Source organism: Cygnus olor, chromosome 15 (assembly GCF_009769625.2).
Source record: "Cygnus olor isolate bCygOlo1 chromosome 15, bCygOlo1.pri.v2, whole genome shotgun sequence".
Taxonomy (NCBI): Eukaryota; Metazoa; Chordata; class Aves; order Anseriformes; family Anatidae; genus Cygnus; species Cygnus olor.
The window spans coordinates 13,325,662-13,351,588 of NC_049183.1; the positions used below are offsets into that span (position 1 = coordinate 13,325,662).

At 37.9% G+C, this 25,927-nt stretch overlaps 2 protein-coding genes across 3 annotated transcripts in view; one reads left to right on the forward strand and one right to left on the reverse strand.

The window, feature by feature from the left end:
* The window catches only part of CARD11 (caspase recruitment domain family member 11), a 107,693-nt gene extending 89,478 nt beyond the window's left edge, over nt 1-18,215 (reverse strand). The window contains exon 1 of the mRNA XM_040574962.1: nt 17,160-18,215. The gene's annotated coding sequence lies outside the window, so the exon portion shown is untranslated. The remainder of the gene's footprint in view (nt 1-17,159) is intronic.
* Nucleotides 18,216-18,892: 677 nt separating this feature from the next.
* The window catches only part of SDK1 (sidekick cell adhesion molecule 1), a 394,723-nt gene continuing 387,688 nt past the window's right edge, over nt 18,893-25,927 (forward strand). The window contains exon 1 of one of the 2 annotated variants that reach the window (XM_040574955.1): nt 18,893-20,614. In XM_040574955.1, coding sequence (XP_040430889.1) covers nt 20,143-20,614 — 472 coding nt within the window. In that variant the 5' untranslated portion in view covers nt 18,893-20,142. The remainder of the gene's footprint in view (nt 20,615-25,927) is intronic. The other variant, XM_040574954.1, reaches the window with a different exon arrangement.

Below are 25,927 nucleotides of genomic sequence, written 5' to 3' on the forward strand. Positions count from 1 at the left end.
ACCCTGTAATTTAATCATAGAGTTCTGCTGCCATTTATAAATCGCTCCACCTTTTATGTTGTCAGTATTGCACCTCCTTTTGAAGCACAGAATGGTATTCAGACATAAAACACATATTATTCCGAATGTACAAAGGCTGTAAGGCGGTATCCACACCAGCATTAACCCAAAGGGAATATATTCTTTCTGGTCAGAACTGCTGATGCAGTTCACCAGGAAGAGGTATGGGAGGAGGGAAAGGTGAGTAGACTTACCTTATACTTAAAGCCTCAGACATAAGAGAAACTAGACAAACTACATCTTAGATTAAAGGTCACCTTTCTCTTATTGCTCTTGCAAAATCTTGTACTTCGTACTGGGAGAAAAAGGTGCCTGAATTCTAGCAAGTCTTGTAATGTAAGCCAGTACCTTTCCCACAAAACTGTGTTTTTATGTGATGTGTTTTATTTTCCTATCTGACAAAATTGCAATTGGAAAACCATACACATGAAATTCAGGGAAAGCTTAAAGAAGACCAATGGAAAATAATTAGGTCAACAAGGAAAAGAAGAAAAACAGTGAAAAGCAGAGATAAATACCAAGGGGCAAAATTAGGAAAAGAACTGATTCCCACTACTCTGGATTGTTTTTTTTTGTTTTTTTCTTTTTTTTTCCCATAAGAAGTCTTCAAAAAGTCAAAACATAATATGCTGCATTGTGCATATTACTACAACCTCCTTGAAAATAAATCCATCATGATATTGCCAACTGATGCTATAGACTATTATAGAGGACAGGGACTTCAAGAGTCTTTCAGAATGAGTGATTTACTTACTACAGTTACTTTAAGTTTTGTGGTTTTTAGGTTTGCCATACTGCTACCATAATAATCATTCTTCTAATGAGTAACCTCTAGAGTGAGGATTTATAAGTCCTTGCTATGTCAACAACACTACTTAGTCTTTTAACAGTTAGAGGAGATAAAAGTTGACACTTGGCACATTTCAATAGTTTCACTCTGGTTCATTTAGGAGTTAGCATTGACACCTTATTGCTTTTCATGGAATTTTTTTCCAAGTCAATTCCAACATAGCACTTCAACAGCAGCAGAATTATCAGCCTGCCTCTCTCCCTCCCTTTCTCAGTTACCTTGGACACTTAGGATAGAATCTACAAAATCTATAGAAAGGGCAAATATACTGAGAACTGTGATCACCAGTGCTTTAAAGAAAGGCTCCTTGAATTTGAACTGATTTTTACTTCAGATTAGTAACCAAGGAGAATGCATGATGAACGAATACTATGACTCTTACAGAGAAACTGCAGTTGAGAAACTGAAGCATAACCATACAAAATCTGGTTAACTCCACATGGCTAGCATTCTGGCAGGAGCAACGGGAACCACTCTGAAAGAAAAAGCATTAGTCAGACTTTACACTCAGTTCCATTCATCTTGGCTGCCTTTGAGAGGACTGAACAGCTGACCCATCATTTAACCTACTGAATTGTAATTGGGAATACGTATCCCTGCTTAATTTTTTGTGGAGGTATCCGTTCCAGGATCTCAATATTGGGTCCTAAATCTTAAGGCAGTCAGGATATGCATTCTGCATTTAAGTATCTCAGGAATTCCACACAAGTAGAATAAATTTGTACTTAAATTAGAACAAATCTGATTCTAAATAGCTTAGATCTCACTCTCACTGCCTGTCACACAGTTGCAAAAAGAACTGTAAAATGCTACTACAATGATCCCACTGAGTTCTACAAAATCCCTCTCTCTGTACATATATACACAAATATATATTTATACATACAAAATATATTTAACACGGGCATGAATGACTAAAAAGGCAATAATTATACTGAAGAATTAATCTCCTGATACAGGCAATGTATCCCTGTCTATAAAAAGGGAATTTGTAAGCACGTTCTCTCCCCATAAATACCAACTACCTGCATTTCACAAATTTAGGAAGACAAGTATTACCTTAATTACGCAAAAACATAATCCACCAGTTTTATTTCCTTTATTAGCTGGGGCCAGTGAAAACACAAGTATAAACCAGGTTAAAATTAAGCCTTCAGAATTACATTAGCCTCCATACACCTACATATAGATGCACAAAAAGCATGAGGAGTAGCTGCCTCTTGGGAAATCATTATTGTAACATATACTTACAAAACCTACTGTACTCGCCTCATGAGCCTAGAACTTGAGATGGGCATGTAGATTATCTTCTTGATATGGATTTTTCACACTCGAATAGTATATAAATGCACTCAATGTTCTCCGATTTGGTCCTTTTTCTAAAGTATGGAGTCATTATATTCTATCATATCTGAGCCATTTAAAATATATGTATTGAAAATATATATTATTGTGCTTGATCATTTTGGTGTTATTAAATTATTTACAAATGAGATGGCTGTAAACACCAAATTATGGCCAGAACAGGTAAGCAGAATCACCTGAAGTGCATGCAAACACTACTTCGTATACTGAGCTTTCACAACATGTCTCCTTGTCAGTATCCCCACCCACCACTAGAAGTGAAAAGAGAGAAGATATGCCATGCTTGCTTACTGTCCAAAGAACTCAGTTGTGTCATCTGAAGGAACTGCTTCAACTTCACTGGTGAAGGAAGTTAAATAATTTTGCATCATAAAGTAAAAACATTCAAGTAGTCTTTTTTTATTTTTATTTTTTGGTCTGTTCATTTATTTTATTTTTAACTACGAAAAATGTTCATGCTTGATGATCCTAAATGTCTTTCATATCTTTGCAAGGAAATCACCCAAAGATATAAATAAACTCTTCTAAATAAAGTTCAGACTGCAGCGTTAGACATGTCTACTAATGTATGTGACTGTCAGCCAAAATAAATTAACCTCCAATAGAAGTCATTTTCATAAAATTAATTATTCCAATGTCATCTAAAAGAGACAGGTGCACTGTCACTGTTCCTTCACCTACATTTTTTAATGAACTTATCAAATAGGTTGCAGTTAGAAAACTTTAAGAAGACATCTGCATTTTCTTTCCATTGCCCTCTCTAGGTTGAGAGTTCATTATATTTCAGTTACACTAAACAATCTAGTAAGAAAAACAAGGGGGTTCTGAACAATTAATACGTAATATAATTTGATTTAAAAATATGAGAGTAAACTTATTGCTGGACTGAACAACATTGAGCCTCTCACACTAGAACATGGAACTCAGATACTGGTGAGCACGTTATTCACCTCTGGGATTTGGCGTTTGCTATTCTTCTGAAAATTTACTCAAATGTAGCTGCAAATGTGTGCTGCAAATCTTTTGTAAATGAGTTTGGATAGCTAACTGGAGACTGATTTTACCTGCCAATGCCAGCAAGATTCAATCCACCTTGAGCATACTATATTCAAACGTAAGCGGACTTTCCAATGCAGTTGCAGCTCTTGGCTGCTACAAACTGTCTGCTTTTAAGTTCAGGCATAAACGCTTATTCAAGAGCTCGCGTGGTCTTTTCTGCATACCAATTTGCCATACTATGCAGACGTACTCAAGCAAGTACGAACATTCCTCCACTCTGAATGGAGAAAGAAGCCTGTGGGGGGAAAAACAGCAGGCATATAGCTGTATTGTGTAAAGCATTGAGCAAATGGATAACTACTTATTATAGACAATATCAGGTAACAGCTCACAGTTAAGATGGGGTTGTATTTTGCACCTGTAAGCATTCCAACTGCTTGCTACATCTGAAAACTAGGAACTCTAAAATTTGCAGGTAAGCCCATTTGTTAATTTGTGAGGTAAAGCTGACTAAAGCAGATTAAAAAATTGAGTTTCACTTTAAAATAGAACTTAGATTGTACATGCCTATTGCTAAATTGTAGGTGAAGCTCCAAAACTTCAGAGAGGAATTTAAAATATAATGTCCAATATTATAAATCTCAACGTTAATAGCAATACAGGTCAAACCCAAAACAAATCCAAACATGGTAAGATCTGGAGATGTATTGCTAAGATGTCAAACCAGCCTCAGTTGTGTTGCTGTATTAGTGACAGAATGCTGCAGGATACAGCTGAGAACCATATGTAAATTCCTAAGATGTTGCCAGTCCAAGCTAAAGCAGCCCCATGGAGCAATGTAGCACTAGAAGAGACAAGTTCAGGTCCTCTGCTGCCTCTGGTCCCAGAGCTTCCCCCTAACCTATGCTATAGTGGGGAACCCTGCTCCTCACTCAGTTTCCTTGTGTAATCATGCCCTGAAGTGGAAAGAAGTATATTTGAAAAAAGACAAAAAAAATATGCTCAAAACTCAGTGTTATCTAAATTATAATCAAAATAAATTTTTAGCACTAGTTATGTACTTATTGCAGAGATTCCTGATTTTATATATATATGTATATATAGGCTTTTTTTTTTTTTTTTTGCCAGGGTGAAAACGCTGTTTCCTTGCTGCATACCACTATGAAGTAGGCTGCAAAACATTAGAATTTTTTTTTCCTCTGTTTTGGAATTCCTAAGTTTTACTGTATGGCATTGCTGACAGACTATTCATTCTGAATTCAGTCTGCTTCCATGCCTCACAGATCAAATTAAATCCAAACATGCCAACGTAATTTTCTAGGTTTCTAATTCTTGTTTTCGGAATAACTATTACATTTCCCTTACTGACATATATATATATGTGTGTGTGTGTGCATTTGTTGGGTATTAACATCCTTAAAACACACACCGTTCTCAAACTTATCTCCTTCTTGGCTTAGTATTTTGGGGGGAGGGGGTGTAACAAAAATTGCTTTATTAACATACCAACAGCTTGGAAGAGATAACTATAAGCTAGTTGTGAAGAAGTTTGGCCTAAAAGTAATTTGTATATAGAAACATACTAAACATAAGGGTAGGGAAAAATCTTCATGCTCTAGGCAAGGCTTTTCTACAGAATAAAGATTCATCTCCTTCTGCACAGAAATACAATAGTTTTCTAACATCACAACATTCCAAGAGAGAATTGGAGCATATACTATTCAATTTTACAAAACTGTTGAATTGTACACTTGAGACAGTAAATATGGACAGCATGATAAACAGACTTTTTATTCTAGCAAAACTACTTTGTGTTGATATTCTGTGTCCATGATGCATCCAAATAGCTGCCCTGGGGCAAGACCCAAGTGCAATCACGCTGTCAGGTTTAACATAGATATTCTATGAAAATATCTTTAATAAATAAATTAAAGATTATGGCTACTTGCAAAGTAGGCTATTAACTATTTTACAGGCAGCTCAGGCACTTTTTAATCTCTAAAATAGCAGGTTGCCATCAGATATTTAGAGGGTTATTTTCATCACCAGCAGGATAAACAAAACAACATTCCCCAACCTGTAAATCACTTTCCTGTCTATATCTTAACAAATTCAAGGCAAAATGAACTAGTTGTACTGTCAGCAGACTAGAGGGAGGATGAGTCCTGTCAATTTGTTGGACTAAACCACTCTGTTCAGACTTCAGAATATAGCTTCAGGTTTGCTTCATGCACCTCTCTGTTTTATTATTTGGAGAAATAAAAAGTTTTGGGAAAATGAATATCTAACTTAGCAAAGCATAAGTTGGAGAACAAAAATATTATTTCCTCACCTTACAGCATTTACATGCTCTTAATTCGTGTCAGAAAGGATTAAAATGATTTTAAAGGAAAAGTCCCTCAACCTCTTAATGTGCTGGTTTCCTGCTCTCATTCTGCCTAATCTGATATGATTAGGCAGGGAAATAATGTTATTACTGGGAAATAAAATGATATTTACAAAAAGAGTGTTTTTATTTCATAATTTTGAATCAACAAATATATAGCTGTAGAGCATTTCTCTGGGCACTCAAAGGAGGACAGACCTGAATTGCAAAGGGTAGGTAAGGACTCCCCAACACTATGTATTTTGGTTTTATCATTTTTATAGGTAGAAAGTTACAGAGAGTGTAAATGTAAAGTCAACTTCCCAAAGCATTTGCCTTTCTCAGATAACAAGGAAGTCAGAACAATAGTTTGCTACATCCCTTTGGTTCAGTGGACAGCAATTGTACAGACTTTTCAGTCATTTGGACGTTGTTATGGGAACTGCTAAATCAGAGATCTAACAATCGCAGGTATCAACAAAAAACGCTGGTTTTCCTCTAAATTCATTTTGGTTGATCACTTTTACTCAACTATAAAAATCAATATGTACTTGATATAGAAGCCATATTAGTCCTTTCCATGGATTACAAACCATGGATTATATTTGATAACAAAGATTAACATAAAACCTTATTTCTTCTTCTGTTTGATTCTGTCAAAACATTTTAATTCTAGGTTTGAACACAGCTTTCTGACCTGCATTTTTTTCTTGTTCTGAGATTAGAATAGTCTTGGTCAAAATTATAGTCTAACAAGTAAGTTGTTACTCAACATCAGTAAGATCATGAGAGCCAGAGCCTTTGAATTTGAGGTATAAATTTGAATTAAAGGTGAAAAAAGTTGCAACATTTCAACAAAACTGCTAAATGTATACTTAATTTTAAGCTTGTTCTTAACTACTGTGTGGAACATAGGCCACCAAAAATATAAATAAATCCTATTCTGCAGAAATACCTAGGTTCCAAATGAATGCCTATACAAATCAGATCAAGGCAGTCATAATAAAATAAAGGCAATATTAAGTTTAATTATAGCAATTCTCTAATATTGTCATCACTAGATCACAATAGTAAGTTGTTGTTTGTACACAGCAGTCACACCAAAACTGGAGGATTATTAATTCAATCATATTTATTTGCTCCACGGTATGAAGTTTTTCTGTTTAAGTTGTGCATTATAGTCCATCATGATTTTAAACCACATGAATATATTAGAGTTAATACAGCTGAGTGGCAGTACATAATAAGCTTTTAATTTGGACATTTGTATTGAAGGAAAAGTCCAGCTGAAGAATAACAAATTGTTGCCTTATGGATAGCTATTATATGTTCCTTATTAAACACAAAATTTAAACTAAAGACTATATTCACTAAAGTGTTGTAGTCATTGTAGAGGTCATCTCAAGCTTTAATTTTCAGAAACCTGTAGATTCCATGACTATATGCTATGTGCTTTATTAACTATTTATACAATGTACATAAGAACCAAGCAACTCAACATAGAATTTTCAACAGCCAACAAGTTGAGAAGGTAACCAAACTAGCCTTATGAGATTTAAAACACACACCTTCCTTTAACATTTTAATTTCTTTTGAGATTTTAGACTTCTAGATTCCAGGTAGTTACTTAACTTGTTTTAGGACTGACAGCCTACAAGATTTCCTAGGCTTTAAAGGAAAAGCATTTTTTTTTTTTTTAAAAAAAAAAAAGGAACAGATGTCCTTGCTTTTCTTCAGTAAAATGAGGTTCTGTAAAAGTTTATTACTGTGATACAATTTGATACTGTGATACAGGAGCAGACCTACAAAATGAAAAAAATGATGCTGAAGACTCAACATCTATGCCCGTTTCACAAGTATTTACTTCAGACTTGCTCCTGGCTCATCCAATGTATTGGATACTTGAGCACATCTATCAACTTAGTTTTATCTGACATGAATCCAATTCAAAAGAGCTAAGCCCATACTGCAAACCAAAACATGCTAAGTATGGACAGCTGGTAGATTCACTTCAAAAGCTCACTCCTGATTCAGGCAAAAATGGTAGTGAACATAGATACCAGCAGTTCCACAAGCTAATGGATGAAGAATCTACACAAGGGTTAGCCCGAAGAAATTCAAAGCTTTTCAGGTTCCAGAACTTCTTAAGGGGTGTATTCTTCTTTGCTGTTGAAGCTGCACCATGTTTATAAGACAGGATAAACTAGGTCAGAGAGAAAAGGGATGGTAAGATGAAGTACTTAACTTCAGTAAAGAATTTGGCACTAATTTGAGCACTGGACTCAAGAGATGTCAATTCCAACCTCTGCTCCAATGATTAGGAATAGCAGAATTCTTATTAATTGCTATTACTCTTAAACCAGTGTGATTCTAAATGTTTAAACATCGATGGATGAAACTTTGCTGATGTTCTGTATGTGTGTGAACATGTGTACACGCTTTACACTTTGTTAATTTTATGTCTAATTAATGCAAAACTTGCAGAAACATTTTATAATTAAAGTTCTTTGTCATTAGAGGCACGCCGCTAAGACACTTCACAAATATGTCCAATTTCATCTGTAAAGAATGACAGACTATAAACAGCTTATTAAGCAATTTGAAAATCATTTGGGAAAAGACTCAAAACTTAATTACAGAGTTCAAATTATTGAAATTGCTCATGCTAGTGTTAAAAAAAAAACCTTCAAAACTCTCCAATAGAAATTATTGACCCATTCTTGTAAAGCTAATCTAAGAAATACAATTTGTCTTGAGGCTTTTCTTAAGACAGCAATAATTTAAAACTGCACTGGTCCCCAATAAGTAAGGCTCCAAGACAATTTTGATCCACTGATGAATTCTTCCTAATATGTTCCCTGTGGTACAGTTTCCCTAAACATATTAGGCATCTACAGTCTTACAGAACATGCTGCCTGAGACACTCTATCACACTGTATCAAACTGTGTGGCCTCGGAACTGCTAACACCATTTTATAACTCCCAACCTTACTAGAGAAAAATTGCTGTATGATTGTTAAATTATTACAGTAGACATAAGATCCATGTAAGATCCATGCAGAAAGTTGGGGGGGGGGGAGGGTGTGTGTATTCAGAACAAGATACTGGATGCACTAAAAATCACAATATTGTCTCTACCTAATACACAGTTCTCCAAAGAAAAGCAAACCAAAAGCACTATCAGAAGAAAAAAACAATTGTCATGTGTTGATTTATGGTTTCTCTATGCTTTCTCTATCAGCATGGAATCATGGTACTAACTCCTCTTGAAATCATAAACCATCTTGAACCCTAGATACAATTATTCTTCTTCCACTATACATGCTAAAATATGTTTCTGACCATAAAATAAACTCCAGATCCTCCCCCCTTCTTCAACAGCAGCTTCTGGAAGAGTACCTTGAGGATTATTACACTGATATAAAGATCACAGCTACAGTGGGCACAGTTGTAAACCCTCCTATGCAACAGATTTTGTGAGTTTATGCTTCACAGTAAGCTTCCAAGAATAAGAGTTATTTGTGCATTAATCTTCATCTTAATAACCCCTTTGCTCCAAATAAATTAGCTATACTTAGCTGTGTCATAATACAATATACTGCAAAGTGCCAGAAGGAAAGCTTCTTTTCCATTTTTCTTTTTTAGAATTACCCTCCACCTAAATGTTTATCATGAAGCCAATGCAAAGCATAACCAGTCAGCATGGGAGCATGATTAAAACAAGGGGTCTTTTTAACTTTTTGCAATGTTCTGCTAGGGACATATTTATGTATGTTACTTGAAAATATATATAAAAGTAACTAAAAATGGAATAATTTAAAATGGCTTGTAACCATAAAAATTCGGCATCTGCAGTGTTTTAAGCAGCACTTGAAGATGTATTGTTTTTTTCCCTAGAATTTGTATAATTTACCTATATTTCAGTAATTTTTAGGATCCCTTTTAATGATTTTTTTTGCTGAAGTAAAGAATACTAGGTGACTATAAGTATGTGCAACTTGTTAGATCAACAAAAAATAGTAAGCAAGGCATAATGTCTTTAGCTACAGCAGCAAGCTCTGCTCTAGGTGACATTCATTTAAACTAGAAGTGTCTGCTTACATTAAAAGCTGCAAAGATAAAGACATGTTCAGCTTCTGGCAGATGAATATTACTACTGTAATATGTAGGATTTGTCCCATGCCTGGAGTTTATGTGCCAAGTCCTTGCAGTATTAAGGCTTTATTTTGGAATTATATCATTATGACTATAGGCAGAATTAGGCTCGATGTTATTTAGAACAGGTGTATATAATCAAAGTAATAAGGCTACATGTATGAAAGCTCCTCTTATTCTATTGCAAATCCCTGAGAGTTCAAACATCCATAGCAGGATTCAGACTTCACCCAGGTATCTAAACAATTAAAGCTACTTATTTTGAAAAAAAAAAAAAATTAATTATGACCAAATGAAAGAACTCTCTGAACATATGGTTGTGAGATTTGCCAACATCCAATGCCCATTTACTTTTTATTAATCTGTATTTGTAAAATATCTGAGACTTGAAGTTTTTTTTATTTTCTCCCATGTAAATTTTAGTATTATTTTGACTAATGAAGAGATATATCACTAATTGTTTCCAAACACAGAAGGAAAATATTAGAGTTGTGTCCCTAATTGGTAATGTATACACCATCTTCAATTTGGTTAGCCCTAGTTAATGTTACGCTTTTATAGGTATCAGAGGTTATAAACTTCATAATTCAGTTCAGTTGCAACTGAACGAAAACAAATTACTACTTTGTATTGAAGTTTCACCTTTACCTGCTTAACTTTTGTCCTTGTGAGGGTTGTTTAAAAGGTTCTTTATATGTCTGCCATGAAAAACAACAATATAGTCTTAGGAAAACACAGTAGTAGCCCTTATTCTGATCTTATATAGTGTCTGACCTGGATTCCGCTATGCTTCTTGGAAAGAAAATGACATTAATTTTGCTATGTTTTTCACCTTAACAGTATAAACCAGAATTAACATCAAAATCTGTGTATTTGCAACAGCTCATCTAATGAGTTAGATCAAAATGAAGTTCTGTTTTTTTGTTGCAATCCAAACTGGGTGGGCCTTCCTTTGTTTCACTGTTAGCTGAGGCAACAGAAGCACTGCCCTGATTACTGAGTGCTTTATATAGCATGATATCTCACCTTGTAGTTTGTACTTACATTTTCCTCTTGTAACTATGAGAGCACTGTGGAGCAACTCCCAAAGGAAGGTCATTATAGTCATCTTGGAATACTTAAAAAATGATGATATGCATACAAAGTCAGGAATGAGATCAGATTTAAATATTAATGTGAAGATTTACAGAGATTTTTACAATATATTCACAAAAAAACAACACCAAAACCCATACTCTAGCATTATTGTACTACAATTGCCATTCAGTTTAAATTTCATGATTTTTTTTCCATATCTTACTAAATTCATTACTAGAATAAAATCTCTTGCTGTTTCAACCCCCCCACATTAGTATAATTATATCTACGTATAAAACAACTGCAAGGCTTAGATTATATCATAACTCAAACAACTATTTTCAAGTATGTTTACATTCATCCCATACAGGCTTAGTGTTTTTTTCCCATTACTGTGAATTATTTACATCAGAGGTGTTGATTCAAGAAACTTAGGTTTCATCAAACTTGACCTATGTGAAATACATGCATCTGAGATAGCTCTCTGAACTACCGATTCTTGTGTGTCCATCTGTCTCACACTCCCTCTGCTCTGAACATTCTCTGAAGAATAATGCTAGCATCTGTTTTAAGTATAAGCATTCCAAATTACTGCATAGATGCTTCACAGAATAGTTGAGAAAAATCAGTGGTTTCTATGATAAATAACCACAAATCTTTACTACTTTCTGTAGTACATAGATTTCTTTATTAAAGATTATTTTAATTTTTACTCCAACATTTCTCCGTTACTTCAGCTACTGCTTGAAGTCAAGTCTATCATAAGATTCTGTTCCTGTTTAAATTTACCACTGGTGTGAGTTCCTTTGTTGTGGGTGTTTTTTTCAAGGAACATACATTCCATACTGTGTTTACTACCGAAAAGTGAGATTTTGATTCTGAATCAAGTAAAAAGACCAGATGAGCCTTGTTACACATTTAAATATGTTTTCACAATTTTCCTAAAAATGGTGCAAGAGTGTCATCCAATTGGATCACACAGAAGATCTTTCAGATTACCCCTTTAAAATAACATGCAATTGCTATGGAAATGAAGATAAAATTTGTGAGTAAGATATATTCTTCCCTTCTGAGCACAGAACAGTGACGATAACCTTGAGCCAAAGCTATGAAAACAGTAAAATATACTGTTCATGTCCACAGTCTCGATTTCTACAGAATTAATTATTTTAGTAGAATCGTAATAAGAGCTCTCTTTTCCACAGATCTCCTTAGTGTTAATTTGGACCCTTGTCCTATCTTGAACAGATTCAGAGATATAATTGCTTTTGATCACCTTAAAAAAAATAAAAATAAAAAGGAAGAATCACAGCACTCAGTAGAACCAGCCTTGAAAAGCACTGAAGCACTGATTAGGTGCCAACTGAATTATAGAGTCACTCAGGAGAGGGGGTGAGTTGACATACACATGGATGCAGCCAAGGAGAACGCTGGTGACAAAAACTATTTTACCTACCAAAGAGAAGAACCTGCTGGAGGAGATGCTGTGCACCAAGTAAGTGGGGAAAAGTTTTTTTTGTTAACTTTAGTTTTATACTAAATACCAGTACTTGTAAAAAACAGCTGGTTCATTGTTTCACTCATGTTAATCCTCTTACTTGCATCTCATCTCCCTGAAGTGACACAGCCTGGTCCAGCTTTCCCCCCCATACACACAAACCAGAGTTAGTGTACCTAAGCTTGCTGTCTCAACTTCTGTCATCAATAAAGCTGGAAAATCCTTGAATACGCAAGTATGCAAGCTCAAAATATTAATAAAGACAGAATGTTATTAAGACAAGCAACAGTCACAATGTTTCAGAAAACTCCCTGCCGTAGTGGCAGATTCCTCTAGATCTGAATCTTGATTTAAAACACTACTAATCGATACCTTTTCATATTATATAGAAAAAAAATAAATCTATAACTAAGGTGGTCAGTGCTGAAATCGCTGTAAACAACTTCTGTATATGTTTTTACACTTCTTCATTTCATGATCTGTTTTACGTGACGAGGAAATTGTAGACAATGGCAGCAGTAGTATGGCTGAGATGTTCAGTTATATCCCTTTCTACTAAGTGCGATTGCTCAAATCCTCACGGTAATTATTTTCGTCCTCCTTCTAGTTATCTGTTTATCACCTTGCAATAAATGGGGTTTTTATTTTAAGGTTATTCCATTAAAATCATGTTGATCAATTCAGAAAAATGCATGATTATAATCATGAACTCATCACATCTATTATGTGGCATTTCTCAATTAATTACAGTACATGAAGAGCGTGTTATTTTTTGAATATATCCATGTATGCATTTAACACTGTTCTTCACAGTAACAATGTTCTTCACAGTAATATTGTAATCCCATCACAAAATGTTCAACAGATGCCTTTGCTTACTTAAGATATTTCCACATCGGAAAATAACGCATACACTCATAAAAACACGATCTTCTACAATACTACAAGAATGTTATTTAAGTCTTTGCATTATCTTTGTGAGTAAGCATATAGGAGACAGTCATCAATTCACTAAACATTGAACTAGCATCCTCTCTGCGTGATACCATGGTCATATTATAGCATCTTAGTACAAGACGATCCGGAAATTAAGAGAAGTGTAGCCAACAGAAATCACAGTTGCTCTTAGATGGTATACAATGACTTCAGTTGTTTGCTTTGTGGTTTGTTTTTTTATATACCAAAGTTACCAGTTTTAAAATGGAAAAACAAAGAGGAAATCTGGTATCATTTCATGGTGCTTGACATCTTATGTTCTACCTGAAATACATCTATTGTAGAAGCAGTACATTTTAATATTGTGGTTGGGTTTTTGTTCAGTTTTGGAGGGAAAAAAAAGCAGCCAACACCACACTTCCTAAGCATGTTGGTATTCTCTGAAAATCTTCTACCTAGTGTGAGCAAGTATAAGTTGATGCATTAATGCATTTCTGTAGTATTATTGCTGCATGTTCAATTGCAATGTAGTAGATTTTTTTTTGTACTTACGGTTTCAGGTTCTGCTTTCTTTTTTTCATTCCACCCCCCCCCCCCCCCCCCCCCCGATCAACTACTAGGTTGTGAAAGTTGCAGGATGGCACTCAAAAGTATAAAGGTTGGGTACAACCAGAAGATTTAGTCTTTGTCTCTTTGTCTAAAGTCCTCCCTAGCATTTGTGGACAATTTCAGACATTCCTCAAAGTGCTCAGGTCACTTACACCTGGGGCACCATCTGAATCATGAAAGAGTAGTCCCCGCAACCCATGGCTGGATAGCCAGACCGACTGGTGTTTGAAGACACAGACTTCTTAAAGTAAGATCTCTCTCTACATTCTAGCCAAACTAGTTTGGAGTAGAATCATTACAGCCCCTGTAGTCTTCCTCTGGGTGGCACTAAGAATGTTTTCAAACGTCTACATTTCAAAAACGCAGAACCTGTTGTCTTGATCCTTTGTGTTACTTCGCTAACTCTCTACTCCATAAAACACAGCAGGGCAATGTGGCTAGGTCATCGTGAATTCCTTCTGATAGCTAAATAGGAAAGCCTGTTGTTACATTGGGATAATACAGAAGATGGGATGATTCAGAAACTACATGACTCCCTTCTCCTGACTGTACAGACATTGTCCATATCTGCTTAATGGTTTTTTAATATAAACACATCTGTTCAACAGCTCTATCAGGATAGCTCTTAGACTCATGAAAGCTGCAAAACACACATTTCAATCTATTCACTCTGCCCTCGACTATTACCGCCATGCCTTAGGACTGTACCTTTCCTGTTCTCAGACTCTTAAGCGCAATCAAATTAAGTGGCAAGTGAACAAATTTAACTCTGAATTTGCTAGCATTTCTGAATTTAAAATGAGACCTAAAAGGTTTATAAATCTATTTCTAATTTCCTTTATGTAAATTCACATTACATAGAGAAAACAAAAATCTGTCATTCTGTTTGTTTTGGGGCTTTGTAAGTGACACCATATTAAGTTATTTAAGCCCAGTAAAATTTAATGGGAGTTATTCCTGTTCTTGTAACTGTGTTCATTGCAGAAGATACTTCCAGAAGTGTGGTGAAGTCATTGTTTAATGTCTCCCCTGAGACTTCCAGCTATGTAATGTGATATTTCTTTTCTTCTCTTCCAATCTTTATTATTGCAGAAGCATATTTACACCATAAAAGCAGAGCAGCTGGCTAGTGACCCTTGGGAATATACTCTTGTTAACGAAGATTTTAGCCGCCTCCAATAGTTTACTGCATTCAGGTTGATTTAGTATGCTGAAAAACAATCCTATTTGAGAGCAACTTACCTTCTACTCACATACTCATTGTTTTCTAAAGTTCTGTCTCCCTTGGGAGAAGAGGAAAAGCAATATAAAAATCTTCTGGGACAACCATGTGGTAGTTAATGCAATTGCTTGCCCTAAGTTTTGCACTTTCAGTTTTAGAGTGAAGGAAAATGGAAGCAAAGGAAGAAATCACAAAGCAATGTTTTCAGGGTACCCACAGGATCTACACCTTCAGTAGGAGTCCTTCTACCTACAGACTAGAAATATTAATTGTTCTACAACACTTCTGATTTAGATCTTAACAGAAAATTAATATCTAGATTGTGAGACTATATTAACCTATCAGTGTGTTCATATCTCCCTCCATTTAATTTTCATAGTTTTTGTTATTTTTTTTTCTTTAATCAGTTAATTTTTTTCAGGTACAGTAAGTCATCCTCCAAAGAAGCGCGCCCATGGAAAATACCATACACTAGCACAAAATAAATCAATGATTTATTTATTTTAAAGAAGAATAAATGCAAGATAATGTCTCAGTTTAGAGGACTAAACAGACAAAACAACAACAACAACAAAAAACCATAGGAATTTCCAGGTTGAAAATTTTCTGTATGGTATAATCCACACTTCCCTAATTTGATATTATCCATCAAAGACTGCAAGAACCAAAGACTGCAAGAGGAGGTGCACTAGATCAAAACAACCTGCTGCATTTCTCAAAAAGTGCATAAATGTTTGCATATAAGAACACTCACTCTAAAGGAGCTTGGCTAAACTCCAAACGCTAGAAAAAAGTCAATAGGCTATACCCTAGAAAATATATACACTTGTGGAATGAAAATAAGAATCAAGTTTGTACAACATTGGTGAGATTTTCCTCTGGAAGTAGTTCCATGGCTTATTTTCTAGGCTAGAAAGTTGCCTTTCACTAGCAGCCTGACTTGCGTAGTAGAACCTTCTATTCCTTTCTCTTTTGTCTCATAGGCTCACCACATCTGTAAATAAAACTTCTCACCATTCTGTACTAATTATGCAAATCTGCAGCCTTTAGAGGACTTACAATATTTATAGGTTATTGCAGAACACAGCAGTCCTTGGAAAAATCTTTTTGCCTCATTTTCTCCACCTTTAAATGCAGTTATCTACATTACTTCTTCATTTCTTTTACAATTCCTGAAAAAAACATCCTCTCTTTTTTTTTCCTTCTTTTTACAAACATCAGATTGCTGTTTCTGCTTTTTCAGGTGGCAGAGCTGTTCTCCTACCAATCTTTCTGCTGCATGTTTAACAGGTTAGTTCCTCACTCGTTATATGTATGCAGGAAAGTGAAGAAGCAGGCACAAAACAGAGGTACTAAAATGGTGGAATCCTTTTACTGATTTAGATAAAGACTTCATGGACGTTTTTCTGGTTTGGCCACTATTAAGTACCACTATTGCAACCAAGGCAAACAGAAAAACAACCACAAGTGTCTGTGACATATCAAAGGGATTTTGTATTATTTTTAAAGATAAGGTAATAACCAACTGAAAGCATTTCACCCTAAATATGGAGTTGGGGACTACGGAAAAAAAAACACTACCATATTTAAATAATGATTGAAAAACAAGGCCTGAGTGTGAATACTGGTTAACTTATTGTTCTTATGTTTATACACTGAACAGATTTAAATTGCTACTAAGAAAACGTATTAATTCGAACCGGAAACAAGCTTTCACTTAAATTAAGCATGGTAACAGAAATTAGTATTTCTCTTCTGTAGTATCTTGGGTTTAAAACTTAACTGCTTGACAATGAGCCTTTCAGCAGACCTTAGACATTAATAACCTCAAATTGTCTCCCTTATAACTTACAAGTAAGCAGTAAGTACTTCCTTACATATCAAACTGAATGTAACATCTTAAACTAAAATTTAAGCTAGTGAATCAACAGCCCTATCCTCCTTTCTTAATAACACTTTAAAACAAAAGAAAACCACAATGAAATATACTTTTTATTTCAAGTTAAGATAAAACAGGACTTACCACCCAAACTTACAAGTTGAATAGAAAAGCAGGCTCCTCACGCTGCAGTAAGCTGGCTACCATTACTGAATGGTGCATTGGGCGTTACAAGTACCGTGGCACTTCCCTGAGGCCTGTTCTCAACACAGCCGAAAACAGTCTGGGCTCTCCTTGTATCGTTCTGAAAACAGGACATCTTGCAGGGAAAATCATGAGCACTGGGTCCTGATCCTGTAGATAATTATTCAGGTAATCTACACACACACCGAAGTGTGAGGTGTGAGACATTTTTGAAGTGCTTGTTACACGCAAGAGACTACAAGGAAGAGATAACTCGACTACAGCTCCTTCCTTTTAGTTACTAGGAGAAGGTATCAGAGGAGGAGAATCATTTAAGTACAGCAACTTCTTAACCATGGGAGGCAACCTGCTTTTACGCACATGGAAGATGAAATCAAGGACAGCAAATGGATATCTCGACTTCTGTAATCTGTGAGATACCAGAAGAAGAAGATGCTGGTGTTGGTGAGAGTCTGGCAGATGAGGCGTGCTTGTGAGATACAAAGGGAGGGTGTAGAGGGAAGGCTGAGCAGCAGCAGCAGGTTGCATGGGCTGGAAGTCCTGGAGAGAAGAGGAGCACGCGTTGTTTGCACAGGGCTGGTTCTGCTTGTACGTGCTGTTCGTTTAACACTGGGGTGGCATCCAAACAAAAACTTCGCCTTCTTTGTGCTATAAAGGGACAAAGGCACGTGAAGAAGGTGCTGTCTTGAACACCATACCTCTGTCAGACACTCAAAACACCAGTGTTAACACAAAAAAAGTGACCTTGGATGTGATGTGGTAGTTTACTGTGCTTGCCTACTTGACTCTATCACGAGCAGACAGCTTGTCAAAAAGGAAAAAAAAAAAAAGCAGAAGCTGGCTGCCAATCTTGACTCAAACATTCCTTACACTCACTAAATAAAGCAAAACTGAGCTCAGCCACCTCGCTGCCAACCTCGCAGGCTGAGAGGAGCGAGCAGGACGGGGGCTAACTCCTTTTGTCACACACCCATTTCCCCCATTCGCTGAAAAAAAGCAACCAAAAAAAAAAAAAAAACCATAACCGCTGGGAAGGCACGAGCAGGAGCAGCGGCGCCTCACGGCTCTAGGGGGCGCAGCGAGCAACGGCCGGGCCCGGCGCGCACGCGCGCGGCCGTTGGGGAGCGCGGGCACGCGGGAGCGGAAAAAAAAAAATAATCCCCCCGCCTCAGGGGGCGCACGCGCGCGGCCGTTAGCGGCGCGCGGGCACGCGCGGTAACGTCCCGCTAGGGCTCGCGCGCTGCGCGCGGCTCCTCGGCGCCCTTTCCCGCCCCGTGCGGCCGCCGCCCAATCAGCGGGCGGGCTGGGGGCAGAGCCAACGAGGGGTGGAGCGGGAGCGTGAGGGGAGGCTGCGGGCAGGTCCCGCCGAGCCGGCGGGCGGTGCGGGGTGTGAGGAGGGGCAGCTTCGTCCTCCTCCTCGCCTGTGGCGAGCAAACCTGTGTTAAAATGTACCCCCCACGCCAAGTCCTGACAGTTCCACACACCCGTCCCCTCCCTCAGCGGAGGATGTGCCCCCACACAGCCCCGTTTAGGTGTAGGGCAGGGGAAGGTGGGCTGAGGCGCGGCCGCGAGCTGCGCGCTGAGGGGCTGAGGGAGGGGAGCGGGGCGGGGACGGCGAGGTGGGCGCCCGGCTGGGTGGGTGAGGGAGGCTGGGTGGGAGCCGAGCTTGGGCTGGAGGGGGCGAGAAAAGTTCGGGCTGCTTTTCGGGGGAGGAAGCTGGCAGGATTTTTGTTTGATCAACTTGGAGCCTAGGTGCTTTGTTTTCCACTTGGCGTTTCTCCGGGGTGCTCCTCGCCCGGCTACTCGCAGCCCCTCTTTTTTATGCGGGGGGAGGGCATCTCGCACGAAACTTTTACGGAAGGCGGGACTGAAACAATACCCGGTGCATTGTTTGAACGTTAAAACCTTCGGCGCTTGCTGCCTTTTTTTTTTTTTTTTTTTGGGTACGGTTTTATTGCCGCCGCCGCTGCCGTTGTGGCAAGCGCGTTCCCTCTTGTGTTTACAGCCTCTGTGCGGGAGAGACGCTCGGAGGAAGGAGCAGGATCCCCGGGCTGCGTAAACAAGGAGAGCAGGAGCCCAGCCAGGCGAAGCTGGGAGGATTTCACCTTGTTGCTGCTTGTTTCGGGAGATTTTGCCTCCCCCCGCACCGCAGACCATCCAGCGGAGGGTTTCTTTCCTTGCTGCGTCCGCAGCCGGCCAGAAGCGAAACGCTTTCCGTGTTAGAGGTGATTTTTTTGTCGCGGTCTCCCTGCGAGAAAGAAATCGGCACCGGTCTGCGAGGAGGAGGGAGACGCGATCAACTGAGGTTTTCCCTGCCTCCGGCTGAGAGTTGAAGTGACACCGCCGCTGGCCTGTGGCTGGCGGACTGCACGGCTCGCTGGAACCGCGGCCAGAGCCGCCCCAGTTACCTGCTCGAGGACCCTTCTAAACCCTTCTGTTGACGGTGGAGATTTGTATCCAGAGGAAAATCGGATTACTATAAACTATGCAGAGCTTTGCGGGGATATCTGGAGACTACTCTGTCTGCATGGCTAATCTTGAAATTGTCTGAATAAATCCATAGCACAAGGAATAGAGATACTTTCAGTCAGCATTTTTTTTCCTTGGTGCTTCCACCCCCCCCCCCCCCCCCCCCCCCCCCCCCTTTGCACAAGAATTTAACACTTTCACAGCAAGGTTTTGCGGGAGAATGGGACACATGCCGGAAAACTCATCACGCTTCAAGAATATCACAGGGGTAACAGTTTCTGTCATCCTTGCGGTATGAAAGGTACTCTGGATCGTCTGCTGGTGGCTAACATGGATCAGGCTTTCTCTGTGTCTGTTACAAATGTGCTGAAGGATCCGGATTTACTGAAATACTGACGCCAATAAACTTGCTCCCTCTCTGTTGAAGGCATTGGATGTGACAGCGCAGAGAAACATGTGTTTCACATTTCTGACTGGTTGTTTTGGCGCAATCAATACCTCCACAAGAAACATTGACTTAGGTGGCGACTATAATACAGTGAGGCACACAGAGTGCTGCCTTCGGGTTGCATGCAAAGTGAGCATAAATCAAAGAGTCCTCGGTTGCCGTGACGTGGGGGCTTCTGCTCCCCCAAAACTCCGGGACAAAGGCAGCTGGCGATGTTCCCAACCCACCAAAGAGAGCCCGGCCTCGGGGTGCGGAATGAGCAATGACCAAAGCGCTGTCAGGAGTGGCAGGCAGTCGGATCCGTTGGGGATCAGTGAGGCAATAATGGTTGAAAGAAAGGTGGATCGCGAAATTATTGCCCGGAGGAATAGCAGGCGAGACGGAATGATGATGAAGTTAAACTTCTGTTTCTTCTTCTGTCGGGGATGGTGGGCGTTTCTGTTGCTTCAGCTCCACATGTTGCAAGCACTGGCACAAGGTACGGCTAGAGACATTTTTGTTTATAGAAATGCTGCATCTGCCTTCTAAGAGGAAAGAAATCTTGCTAGGGTAAAGATATAACATTTTACTTCATCCCTGTCAGAGGCAAACTGCAGGATTTGCACAGAGCTGATTTCATGTAGGAATGGTCATTTATTATACACAATCCTGTCTTTATGGAGCAGGGATTTGCAAACTGTACCTACATGTTTCCCTTTCTCATCCTCTCTTCTTTCTCCTATCCCCATCTCCCACAGAGAATCAAAAGCCTTATCGGGACCAAGTCTGCATTTTTATTTACTTAAATAAGTCTGTCGTGTCAGTTCATTTACATTTAGGCAGCAGAAGAGTTAACTGCTGGTTGTGTGCGTTTAAAAACACTGTGCACTGGGATAAGTTATTAGGGGAAGGGGACTCATAAATCCGCCGACTAGAACTAAATCAGGCATGTAAAAGGAATTCTTTAAGCATATGAGTACTACTCTATGTGAACCTCGGTTCGAGCATTGTTCATTTCTTTTGGACTGCCAAGTAACATTTACCCGAGACAAAAACTGCGATTGATTCGGATCTGAGCATTTCCACATCAGAGATCCTTGCAGTCAAATGAGTCACTTGTAAATGAAGGGTCAGAGTCGACCAATAGACTCTAAATATCAAGTGTCAGTCACTTTGCATGTAAATTCTCTTCTCAAAAAATCACCAAATGTAGCTTAATTCTTAATAATCCTTTGACAGAGTAAACAATAAATGGCAGGCAGAAGCATTACAGTTCGCTGCGCAAAATAACATGCTGAACAAACGCAGCTTTCACTTTCTTTGCTGGGCTGAGTTTTATTGCAGTGTGCATTGTCTGGCAGAAGTGGTATGTGTCGTACAGTGCTGAACTGTATCGTGTGGGACGATGAGTTAGTTATTAAAAGCGGAAGTTAATACTCTCCGAAGGGGAATGGTCTTTGTGTTTTAGTTCTTTGTTTCCGAGTATTTCGTAGGGAACAACAGTGCATTCAGTTTTAATAACTGGATGGGCTCGTGAGTTGAGGAAGAGAGGTTACAGAGCCAAGTCTGCTCTAGTTTGTCTGCTCAGGGCTTACTATTGCACCTTCTGAAAGTTTGGAGCCGCAGGATACAGAAGAATTTTGAGCCAGTGTTTAATAATGGACTCCACCCTCATAAACCTTTTTCAGTGCTTTGTTTATGCTGTCATTCCCATTCCCAAACTACTTATGCTGAGGCCTGCAAGCCCTAACAGGGTATTGTTATTTTGAAACAGGACATACCTGAAATAATTCTCCCTGCAAATTAAAATTCACATAACTTTTTTGTTGCCTTTGGTACTTGTTGTTGATAGATGCCAGCATGATGCTTCATTCAGGAAAACAAATGCTGATTATTCTTGGTGTTTACATTAAAAATGCAAAAATATTTCATTCAAGACAGTTTTAAGGGCAAGTGATTCAGGAATCAACGTGGATGTCATGTAAAACAGTTTTCTATGGTTTAGTAGTAAACTAGCCATCATGTTGGATTAAAAAGTGAGTTGAAACTTCTGTTTAGCACAAACTACGAAAAAAATATTTCAATAGCATATTTCAGATTACTAAGCATTTGCAGCATTATCTGTTTTAGGTCCTGTATCTCTTGAGGAGTTATGTGGTGGTCACAAGCTGTTCTAAAGAAAACTCCTAACACCAAGTTAGTTTAACCCACCAGTAAATAAGAGAGGAGGGAAAGTGGAAAGAGTAAGATGAAGTATTGGTGTAGATAAAGGTATGGAGTTTGGAAGACACTAAACAATGAAAGAAAAGAAAACAATTATAATATATGTTTCTGCATAATATAGTGCAGAAAATGCATCTTACAGTTAGTCCTTTATAAATTCTTTGACAGATAACCAATGTGGAGGTCTTAATGCAGAGTGCTTCTATGAGGTTTTCACAAAATTTGTGTTCATTTATAACTCATGGTTCTTTTGGCTCTTTGAATTCAAATGGATTCTAATACACCCATCATTTGTACGCCAAAATTTACTTTGGAGATACGATGACTTTTTTTATAAAAGACCTTCATGAAAATAGGCATTCTGGTACAGCCACAAAAAACTTTAATGGAATGATGTGGTCATATGCATGACAGATTTACATGACTCCAATCTCTTTATGTGATAAAGAAATGAATGTTCTAAATATATGGGCCATGGCTATTTTGATGAATTACAATACTATGCTATAACCAGCTAATGTTTCTGTAATAACCACTTCAGCATTAAAGAAATAAATATTTCAGGCATACTGAAATATAGGTTCTAAATTCATGGGAAGCAGATTAAATAGTCATTGAGATTAAGTGTGTTATACTGTAAAGTGAATGGAATAAAGTATTTTCAGCTGCAACAGGTGGTTTGAGAATTCTCTAGACTTGAATCATCATCCATGTACAAGAAGATCTAAAGGTGAACTGTAGGCAGAACCACTCATAAATTCATTTTTTACTTAGCTTTTCAGCTCTCCATCTTCTCTGATAGCTGTGTTAAACAGTTATAAAGATTTACAGGATTGCATTTTCCAAGTAAATTTAATTGTTATGAATCATACATTAGTTTACTGTACTGCATAATCAAGCATTTTCTTCAAAGCTTAGTATTTTTGGTGCAGACCTGCTCATCATGGAAGTCATTTTCTGGTGGAAGAAGCCGACGAATGACAAATGCTGTGGCTTGTCCCATGAACATAGCAGTGGGAGTACCATTCTAGGCTGTTTTGGTCACAGATCTGCGTAGGCATCCATGCAGACTGCGCATGTTTCACTCTACTTACCATCCCAGTCTGTGAATGTAAAGGTTGTCTGGCAAACTAGCCTGTGAGAGTCTGAAAACTGGTGTACATTTCTTTGCTTATTTAGTTCTTTATGTTTGTTAGCCTCTGCCTGATGCCCCTTTTCATGGCAATTTTGTTAAATTTGAGTATTAGGTACTAGTTAGCCTTAAGTCATTGTGTGTCATCAAATAGCGATGAGGTGCTAATTGATAACCACCATCATTATCAAATCAGAATTTGCAAGGTGATGGCAGAGGTGAAATATTTCAACACAGTAACTAATATTATTCTGCAGTGACATCTAGCTCACTAGTGCTAGGTTACTCTACGTGCATCTTAATGGAGTTAAGTACCTTCCCAATGTCTTCGGTCAAAGAATTAATACTTAGAAAATATACTTCTTTTGGATTGATGTCTGTAGTTCAGAATGATCTTAAAATAGATAAAACCAATGCATAGCTTTAAGTTTCTCCAATAGGAGATGGCATCTTTAAATATTAAGAAAGAGAAGCTTGTCTGAATTTTCTTAGTTTAACAGCAGTGGAAGTGTAATCTTTTTATGCCACTTGGTGAAATCTATAATTCAGCATTCTACAAGGACCTGAATGCGTATTTAAGGTGGTATTGATATCCGTTGTGCTTTGACAGAAGCAGTGATGTGAAAGGTAGTAGAAAATGTTTCTGGGGCCCAGCTTTTTGAATTCAAATATTTGATCTTCTGTAACTTATAAATATGCTAAGTGTAGGAAGTGTTTTCAAGCAAATTTCCAACTGCATTTGATGTGCAGAAAAGATAAGCAACCTGCACAGAGTATTTTGCTGTTGGAAGGACAGAGAGTTTCATGTGAAGGCGATACTTACTGGAGAACGAAATGCATTATGAATTAAATGTTGAATGGTGCATGTCTAATTGAAAGAGATTCTGGTACTGTTTTTTGGAAACTCATTAATGTACACTGGATTTACTTGTATTCCCTTTCTTCAGAAGAACATTTTAAACGTGTGCTAGTTTTTTAACAGGTAAATTCTTTGTGTATATAATTATAATAACAAAAAATGGATTTGAAGGAGGTGTTACAAGCCAAGTATAAGTAGAAACAGGATGGAGAGAGTAGGCTTTTTCTGTGGCCCTATCATCCAACTTTTAACCCTACTGTGGTAAATCTAAGTTTGCTCTCTTATTTTTGCTGAAAAATGACTTAATCTACTTCCTAAAGTAAATTCAAACATATCTGTTAACATTTAAAGTACAGTGTTTCAGACGGTTTCGTGAGAGTGCCCTGTTACAGTGCTATTAGAGGGGCAGGAAGACCATATCTAATAGGTGTTTATCAGTGTGTTTTCCATGTATTACCAGAAGATACTTAGACCGGTGATGACCTAGGGGCAGAGGGAAGTTGTGGCGGTTCAGTCTCAGGGTTTTGCAGCACAACTTTCACATCACTTAAGAAAAAGGGAAGGGAATCTGCTGTGCCCATGGATTGTTGTCTTTGAAAGGTTATTCTGGAAGGTTCTGCCATCTCAGTGGCGTACTTGTCTATTCTGAACAACAGAGACAAATATTCGCCAATATTTTAAAGATTATCTGGCAGATTAAACAAACTGTAGAAATGTTAATAAAAAATCTTAAAGTGAATTATTATGAAGCTGTGTGAAGGGCTTGGGCTTCTGGATATCTCAGGGTGTTTTTCTGTTTGTTTCTTCTACTATTCTTACCAGCACGTACCTACACATCTTGAAAGCACTGTTGATGAAAATAAAACATTTTCATCTATCTACCAACTTTGTATACAGCTTTACCTGAAGCTGTGTACATTCTGATGGGACTGGTTACTTGGTTCACTGGGGCCTTTTTGCTGTAATGAGTCTGTGGGCAGGCTGAAGGCAATTAGATTCCACATGGAGCAAAATCCTGCTCCTGCTGAGCTCATTGCAGAAAGAGCTTTTTCTACTGTATATGCTGAAACCCTTTGCATATATAATATGTATTTAAATACTTTTTAATGAACAAATTGATGATTTGTTGATCCCTTTGTGGTCTTCAAAATTTTTTTATTTTTATTTTTTTTTCTTGAAGTTATATATATAAACTAGATTAATTTTCAGAAAGATTTGCTCAGAGATTAGAACATGCCAGAACTAAGGTAGCTAGTGCATCTTTAATCTTCATTCCTTATGCGTGAGCATTATGATTAACTTTAAACTGATACACTGTATTTTACAGCCTACCTTAGAACTAAGATTGAATAGTGCTCACTGATTAACTTTTCAGTATTTTGTTTTCTTGTCAGTGCTTGGACCCATCTTTCATTTACTTCAAACCTTTAAAATTCCACACAATAAGACTTTTGTGTGGACGAAAGGAAGAACTCTTAGCAGCTATAGCATTGCATTGGATTAGGCTACTTAGAGTTTTTACAGCTGGAAAGCAGGTGATTGGTGAGACTTGGTTTCTATGTGTGAGTGACTAAGGAGTGAGTATTTTCTAGTGAATA